This window comes from Mirounga angustirostris, unplaced genomic scaffold (genome assembly GCF_029215605.1).
Source record: "Mirounga angustirostris isolate CCGP_5_RB_7025 unplaced genomic scaffold, mMirAng1.0.hap1 SCAF_14, whole genome shotgun sequence".
In the NCBI taxonomy this organism is placed as follows: Eukaryota; Metazoa; Chordata; class Mammalia; order Carnivora; family Phocidae; genus Mirounga; species Mirounga angustirostris.
This window is the reverse complement of record NW_026991722.1, coordinates 17,613,710-17,622,693: the sequence shown is the minus strand read 5'-3', so window position 1 is coordinate 17,622,693 and position 8,984 is coordinate 17,613,710. Positions and strand designations below refer to the sequence as shown.

Here is an 8,984-nt window from a genome sequence, read left to right as displayed (position 1 = left end):
AACTTGGAGCGGGAAAATCCCCTTTCTCTTCCTATCTAAAGCCATCCCTGTCTCAATAATTTCAGTCATACAGAAATATTTAACGGAATCCTAGAGAAATGTAACGTTCTGTTCATGGGATTACTGAGCAAGGATGTGTCCTCTGAGGTACTATCGGGAAGGCATGAGGGCTCCCTATGTGGTCAGTACCAACGAGTCACTGAGAGACATTTATAGGGCCTTTAACAAGGAGTTTCATTGCTCCTCAAGTGGACTAAATCTTCTTCGAGTGCAAACACTTCTTTGAATTTAAAAAAGGTAAGTAGTTCCAGAATGCAGATTCTTTGGGAGCATTCCTTCCTTCTGTGCTGTCCATCCAGGGAGCTGGGCCTTCCAAGGACCCTGGGAGGCCGCACTGCCTCCTCATCACAGCAAGTCTCCTGTCCAGGTTGATCCATCCGTTAAAGCCAGGTCTGTTCCTAAGCAGGCACTACCAGCAGCCCCCGGGCTAAGTCATTACCAGGGCAACCACATGGATTTCAAAGTTGACAAAGAGCATCACCATTCTCAAAGACTATCAGCTCCGAGAACAGTCGTGGATTCTGTCCTACCACGTGCCCCCCTCGAGTGTGACCCTTATCCATCTTTGGTTAACAACAGTCCCAGGTAACCCTTCTCAGGACAACACATGCCATGAGCAGGGATCCCAGTAACACCCCCTTGGCCTCTCACTACAAGGGCTGGTCTGGTCCTGCTCACAATCAAGGATATTCTTCCAGACAGCCCAGTCACTGTTGGTTCCAAGGTTTCCTTAGCAAATGAGGGGTTTCAGATATCCTAGCAAGACTCCTGAATTGGGGGCACGTGGGTGGCTGTCGTTAAGCATCTACCTTCGGCTCAGGTCATGATCCCAGGATCCTGAGATCGAGCCCCACATCGGGCTCCCTGCTCAGTGGGAAGCCTGTTCTCCCTCTCCTGCTCCCCTCCCCTCTCCCTCTATCTGACAAATAAATAAAATCTTAAAAAAAAAAAAAGCCTCATGAATCAGAGTTTTCTGTAACATGTGCATAATACAGTCGAAGTGAAGCAGGCCCTCAGCAGATGTGCCGCAGGGAGAAAGGCTGCAGGCCTATCCTGCCTTCCCAGGCCATCCCACTAACCCAGGGCATTCACTTCACTGTGGGACGGTCACCCCGTCTACCTTGAAGCTAATCCCCCCAAAGCTGATGGAAATAGCCAACTATCCATGGCTTGTACCCTTCTCTGGAAACACAATCTACTAACAGGAAAACTAATTTGGAAAAAAAAAAATGCACAAATTACTCAAATTTCAGAGCTGTTATCAGTGTGGGAAAATTATTAACTAAAATGAACAGCACAGGGCGCCTGGGTGGCTCAGTCGTTAAGCGTCTGCCTTCGGCTCAGGTCATGATCCCAGGGTCCTGGGATCGAGCCCCACATCGGGCTCCCTGCTCAGCGGGAAGCCTGCTTCTCCCTCTCCCACTCCCCCTGCTTGTGTTCCCTCTCTCGCTGTGTTTCTCTCTGTCAAATAAATAAATAAAATCTTAAAAAAAAAAAAAAATGAACAGCACATTTCTTTTATTGTATTCCAAAGTAAATTCTTTCCTATAATAATTTTGATTATTAACTAACTTGCATTAGTTTTGACTTCACAGAGAGCATGAATCAAGTGGTTAAAACCTTAATGATGTGATAATATTTATTAATATAGTAAATCCCGAATATAGAAGATCTATGACTCCTCTAATACTTCCAGTTTATAAACTGGCTTCAGAAACATCAAAGACATGCTCTTTTGAAGAACAAAGTTTTAGAGCTTGGAGGAAAGAGAAGGTAATCATTACAAATTCAGTACGGATCCATCAGAGATTTTTTTTAATCCATTTAAATCCACGTATAGGAGATCGGATTCTGATCTTACATTATTTCTACATTTTTAGAACAACTTTTCACTCACAAATTCAAGGTTACAATGGCATTAAAAATATCCACAGGAAAGGAATGGCATAAGATATAATAACATGATTAATAGCTGTTATGTTAAGAGTTGTTATTTCTCTTTTCTCTATTTTTCAAATTTCCAATAGGAGGGTTATATAACTTTTATAATAAAAATTGTAAGTTAAGAAAGAATTCAAGATTACAAAACATAGTTGACTTTATAAAATAATGCTTCAAACAAATAGGCAGAAAGAAGACATTCAACCAAAATAAAGAAGATGCTCCACGGAAAGGTTCACCAGGTCCTGGGACGAGCTTTACAGATGAAGCCCATCGTTAGCCCTTCCAGCCTCACTGGCCTTGGAGACAGGAAGCAGCGGGAGCCCCCCTTCCTGTGGCACCACAGATCCTCACCAAGGCATGGACGACAAATGCTGGATTTCTACATGTTTATTAGCCTTGTGTGCCTGGGGAATCGCAAAGCACTTTTGGAATCTGTACTTGATTTGGTTTTAGGGTGAAGAAAGTGCGGTTCACGCAGAAGTACCAAAGTGACCAACTAATGAAGACATCACAGGCCAAAGCAGCCGCTGCGGGCAAGCACACCGCCTCACCGGGCTTAGGGAAAGGTCAGGTAAGGGTTCCTTTTCAAATTATATTTCCTTTACTCAACTACGTTCCCTTAAAAAACAAGGACAACTAACTACATGCACAAGACTGTAAACAGAGCTCATTCACACTGACAGCCCACAGAGGGGACTCTCGATATATCCTTGCAGGGTTTTGGGGCAATAAAACCAAAATCTATATTTAAAATATGTGTGCATCTATTAAGACAAATTTTTAAAACTCATTTTTTAAATAGCCCAGTGGACCTTCCAGACTGGTAACTTTACCCACAAAGGGGGAATATAAGTGCTTACTGTATTGGTATATAAAAATAGAAAACCCCAATGAGGATTTCAGAGTCTGTTCCTCAAGAAATCACACACTTTTTGCCCAAAGGCTGTACAGATACCAGTGAAACCTTCTTCCTTGACCTCTAAATACATCTCCTCCACAACAGGGGCAGCTGGGGTTGGGCGTTTGCCTAATCCCATGGGGTCCTCTGGCGGGGATCACAGCTGCTGGCTGACGAAGAAGGACTTGGCCTCCCTGCAGACAGGATTTACACAGAGCGGACAAGTCAGAGTCAACTGCTTGGAACACAGCTCGTTTGACTGGATGTGTGACAGCACCAGATCGGCCAGGGCCTGCGAGACGGGCGACAAGAAGCAGAGGTTCCTCAGAAGCAAAACGCCTGCCCTCTCCCCGCGCATCTCCCCCTCCCATCCGCTCCGATAATCACTATGGCTGAGGGTTGCTTTCTTCGTCTGAAGTACGGCTGCTTTGAACTGGGTTCTCCGATACCTTCATTTCCTAAGGATCCTCGGCTTAGAGAAAAGTTCAAATAGAGATTTCAGAGGACATCCTCTTACCCCACCTGCTAAACCCTGCCTCTGGAAGGCAGGTCTTAAATTAGACACAGTTATAGGTGGGTAGAAATAAGAAAATTGGGGCTATCTAAAGGAAGAAGGAGCAAGAGTATAAGGAATTCGATTTTATTTTTGTAATTAATTGGAACTCAAAATGTTCTAATATGTGAGAAAACCAATATTCTGTAAGAGTTTCTCAGAGGACTTCTCTCCGATATGTTCTACTAAAATGGTTGTAACACTATAGATACCTTGGAGAACAATGGATTTCCATTAAGAGACTCTGCTCTTCTGATGTTTTCAACTCCACACTGAATCAAATGAGAAAAAGAAGGAAAAACACATACACGTTTTATTTTCCGTTTTTTTTTTTAAAGAAACCGCTACAAAAAAATAAATAAATAAATAACCGGACTTAGATACATACACAACTTAAAGTCTGACTTCCAAAGTGTTTCCAGATGGCTCAGAAATGCAAACAGTCCCGGGCCCAGACACAGATGTAGATTTTCACCTCTGTTATCATAAAACTGCTCTCAATTTCTATTCCTTTCCCTACTCTATTACCTTCCCCATAGGTGTTTAGTTTCCAAACCGTTTTTGAGGCTGTATTTGACAGACTTCTCAACTCAAATCTGCTTATTATTCTTTTTTTTTTTAAGTTTTTATTTATTTATTTGACAGAGAGAGACACAGAGAGAGAAGGAACACAAGCAGCAGGGGTGGGAGAGGGAGAAGCAGGCTTCCCGCCAAGCAGGGAGCCCGATGCGGGGCTCGATCCCAGGACCCTGGGATCATGACCTGAGCCGAAGGCAGATGCTTAACGACTGAGCCACCCAGGCACCCCCTATTCTTTTTTTATTCTACCTTTCTAATGCACACTTTTACAGACTCTACCTAAGCAGAATGTTGCTTTAATTAAATAAATCTTTATGCCTGTTTTGATTCCAACTGCCAAAAGAGGTAGATTAATTTAATGTATATTGAACCTAGATTGGATCCAATGCAGAGTGGGGTTTTTAAATATATCCTTACATAGAAAAACCCAAAATAAAACCTGAGGACTGTTTTACTATCCTTGCTTCCCTCCCCCAAAATACCCAGTTGATTATCCCCCAAATAATTAAGAAACATCTAATTATTATTCACTCAGGTAGTCAAGATCTTCTCTTTCCCTTTCCAAAATGCCAATGGCTTTCGGTTGCTTTATCTTTTAAGTTAACTTTAATCAGCATGGGAAAAACGGTGAGATTCAGGAAACACACAGTTCTCAACCTAAAAAGGAACTGTATTCAGGGTGTTTGGGTGACTTAGTCGGTTAAGCGTCCGACTCTTGATTTTGGCTCAGGTCATGATCTCAGGGTCGTGAGATCGAGCCCCGTATCAGGCTCCACGCTCAGCAGAGAGTTTGCTTGAGATTCTCTCTCTCCCTCTCCCACTGCCCCTCCCCCCTCACATGAATGCAAGCATGCTCGCAAGTGCTCTCTCTTAAATAAATAAATAAATCTTAAAAAAAAAAGGAAAAAAAGAGACTGTAGAGACTGTACTCTAAGACTCCATGTAGAAGTCAGTGACAGCAAGACAACCAATGCCAGCAGTGTTCTTGAAGACTATGGATGGGAGAGTCCAAGGATATACCTCTGTAGGCCAATCCAGTAAAACATCTACCAACATATAAATTCCATTTGTAGGAATTTTTCCTAAGAAATTAATTGGAGGGCGCCTGGGTGGCTCAGATGGTTAAGCGTCTGCCTTCAGCTCAGGTCATGATCTCAGGGTCCTGGGATTGAGTCCCACATCGGGCTCCTTGCTTAGCAAGGACCCTGCTTCTCCCTCTGCCTGCCACTCCCCCTGCTTGTACTCTCCCTCTCTCTCTGGCAAATAAAAAAGTAAAATCTTTAAAAAAAAAAAAGAAATTAATTTATTGGAAAATGGAAAAGAAAATTATGTTTATTACAGAGCAGTTTAGGAAAGTAAAATGTTGGAAACATCTTAAATATATACTGATCAAGGATTCATTTAAAATAATTATAAAGGGGCGCCTGGGTGGCTCAGTCATTAAGCGTCGCCTTCCGCTCAGGTCATGATCCCAGGGTCCTGGGATGGAGCCCCGCATCAGGCTCCCTGCTGGGCGGGAAGCCTGCTTCTCCCTCTCCCACTCACCCTGCTTGTGTTCCCTCTCTCGCTGTGTCTCTCTCTGTCAAAAAAATAAAATCTTAAATAAATAAATAAAATAATTATATAGATCTAATTACATTTATTGATTTAGGTCCATTTCTAAGGGGGAAAAAAAGGTTACTGTTTTGTATAAATATATGTGTAAAATACCATGCAAAAATGGTATTTTATTCATAAACATGTAGGAGCATACAATTTTTCTTAAAGTACACATACATTTAGAGAAAAAAGGGGACTAATTTTTATCAAAATATTAACTTATCTCTTGGGGTAAGATTCTTTTTTTTTTTTTTTTTTTTTTTAAAGAGACAGAGAGGAAAATGGCGGAGGGGGAGAGGGAGAATCCTAAGCAGGCTCCACGCTCAGCGCAGAGCCAGACTCGAGGCTCGATCTCACAACCCTGAGATCAGGACCTGAGCCAAAATCAAGAGTCAGACACCCAACTGACTGGGCCACCCAGGCGCCCCTCTCAGGGGTACGATTCTTTTTTTTTTTTTTTTAAAGATTTTATTTATTTATTTGACAGAGAGAGACACAGCGAGAGAGGGAACACAAGCAGGGGGAGCGGGAGAAGGAGAAGCAGGCTCCCTGCAGAGCAGGGAGCCTGATGTGGGACTCGATCCCAGGACCCTGGGATCACGACCTGAGCCGAAGTCAGTCGCTCAACCGACTGAGCCACCCAGGCGCCTGTGGGGTTACGATTCTGAATGAGCTCTACTCTCTCTGTGATACTTCTCTGAATTGTCTGAGCTCTTTATTATTTGTATTATCGAAAAGCAATAATTTCATCTTAGGAAAAAATTCAAACTACTTTTTAAAGAAAGTCATTTTAAACACAGTATATTCTTCCATCAAGACAATGAAATCAACTGTAGCTGGATGGTCTTCTTTATTCTCTCTATGGGCTAATTTATTAGTCACTAATAATCCAGCTGATTACTGAGGAATAACCTCAGTTTGGTGATATTAATGAATGTGAATTATTGTTCAATACAAACAAAAGCTTATTTTCTAAACACACTGGAATGAACTATATTTGCACGTAAGTCTTTTTAGTAAGCTCACAGTTAGCCAAGGTCAGGGTCGGATATGGAAGGCACCATTACAATGAAATCCACAGACAACCCTGCCACCTCACTTTAGCCAATTACAGCTTCGCCATAAATTCTGTATCAGAACTATTGACAAGTAATTTACGCACCCTCTAACTTCCTCAACATTTGATTGATGACCAGCATGCATAAACAAAAACCTGTGGGGCTGGGTGCTGGCTAAAGCTGTCCCCAACCCACTCTCACCCTGCCCTGCACCTGCCACCCAGTCCCAGAGAGGGTGAAGTATCCTTTGAGGCCAGGCCTCCATCAATCACGCCTGGGGAGGACCAGGATCAGCAGTTCTGGCAGAAGATGAGAGGAGGAAGGGTTTTGTGGGTCCCGGAGCTTCCACAGTTCCCACAGAAACAATGTTATAAATTGGATTCAGGTTTCAGGCCGGCCCTCTGAAGGCGTGAGATGGGTGAACAGTAAGTTTTTCTCCACTGTGAATGATAATTCACATCCATCTTACATCACAAGACACTATGGGTGGTATTTGTTATTTCAATAATCAGACTGATCACAACACCGGCAAACAGCTAATTAAGTGAGTGTGTGAAAGAGGTCAAGGGAATTATAACGCACACTGCTTCGGTGTTCATTCCACGGTCCTCTAAATGACAATGCTCTTCTATGCCTCAAAATCCACCAAGAACCAGTGTAAAAGCCCCACCAGGCCAAGAAAAGGAATGACAGCACAGTACAATTCTTTTCCTCCCAATTGGTGAGAAGAACAATTTTTCTTAAGAAAACGTACTTTTACCACTTCCAGGTCGCACAGTAACTCCAACGAGACAAAACGACACTGCTCGTAGCCGCGCCTGTGAACCTGGTCTCACAGAGGCACAGAAGTGCTTTCCCACGGCTGCTGTGGGTTACCCTGATGTGTTCAGACTAACTCAGGTTAGGTATTATTCAGAATCAGGAGGCCAGGGTACCTGCCCACAGACGCAGCGAACAATGTCACAAACATCCCAGCAAAGTGAAGGCACCGAGTTCTATTCGTTTCCGATAAACAATACAGTGATTCAACAGTTCTGCATGTTAGTGCTCATCAAGACAGGTTGTACTCTGAACTCCTCCACCTACTTCACTCGTCCCCCTCCCCCACCCCTCTGCTAACCACTGAACAGTATTTTTGAAGGATACAATTATATCGTTGCAGAGAAAGTTTCCTTTGAAAACAGATCACAATTTGTGAATGGGATTAATAGTCACACTTACCTCGTTAGCTAGGACTTGAGAGTACTCGATGTCCAGTTCATACAGCGTTTCAATGTGATCGCTGGTAAACGCTATTGGAACCAAAAGAATGTTCTTCCTCCCCCTCTCACAAAGCCCTTTGATAGTCTCATCTGTTTGAGGGCCCAGCCAGGGCATCGGACCAACCTGTGAGAAAGGAGGATGGAAGGCACACCACGGCCCACTGCCCCAGACACACACACACACCACCACTCCCAGGCAGAGTGAGGACCACGCTTTACATCTGCGTTAGTGGGTTTTGATATTTCTATACTAGGCTTGAATCCTTCTTGAAGTTGGCATAATATAAATAAATCACAATTTCTGTCATTACAACTAAAAATAATACATTAAATCAATGAAATTCAGCTAGTCACTTGATTTCCCCTCCATTTCACCTGCTTGCAGAGTTCCTTCGGCTCATGGTGAGCCACCAGGTTATAGGACATTCTGTGTACATGAAAGAGCCAAACCTAACCATTTTATAAGTAAGTCTAAAATAGACGTCCTCAGAATTGCTGACTGCCCGCAAGCATGTGGAAACCACCTACCTTAGACTGCCAAGCCAGTCGGTAGGGATTGGAGTAACCCAGCTTATCCATGACTCTCTGCACAGTGGCACCCACCTCCTGAGGATACGGGTCCCCTCTGTTGACCACCTGCAGCAGAGACACATGGGTGTTCAGTTGCCAACACTGCGAAGGGTTCTAAGAGCCTCAGGCTGTGCAGTGAGGTGGTGTGAGCTGGGGACCGGAGTCTCCCCTTCTGTCTTCTGCACTAATGATGCTATAATCTGAGCTCAACTGCCAAACTTCCTTGGATCCATTTCCTCGTGGGCCAAAGGACACCGCACTCACGCATATCTAAGTACCTAGGAATATGTCAAATTCTACATCCATGTTATTCACGGGAGACTGACAACGTCCAACGAGGGAGGATGGGTCTCTCCGTTCCCCCATCTGAAATAGGGAAGGAGGAATTGAGAGTGTTGTATGGATGGCGTACGGACCTACTGAATCCATGGGGCCCGCTCAACACAAGGGCAAGTGCTAGT

General features: G+C 43.7%; 1 protein-coding gene across 2 annotated transcripts in view; it reads right to left on the bottom strand.

Annotated features, from left to right (window-relative positions):
• Positions 1 to 2,947: 2,947 nt before the first annotated feature.
• FECH (ferrochelatase) overlaps positions 2,948 to 8,984 on the bottom strand; it is a 33,708-nt gene continuing 27,671 nt past the window's right edge. For both annotated transcript variants that reach the window (XM_045886642.3, XM_064578842.1), the window contains 4 exons: positions 8,482 to 8,589; positions 7,913 to 8,077; positions 3,668 to 3,727; positions 2,948 to 3,194 (listed from right to left, as the gene is read on the bottom strand). In XM_045886642.3, the coding sequence (XP_045742598.1) occupies positions 3,060 to 3,194; positions 3,668 to 3,727; positions 7,913 to 8,077; positions 8,482 to 8,589 (468 nt within the window). In that variant the 3' untranslated portion in view covers positions 2,948 to 3,059. The remainder of the gene's footprint in view (positions 3,195 to 3,667; positions 3,728 to 7,912; positions 8,078 to 8,481; positions 8,590 to 8,984) is intronic.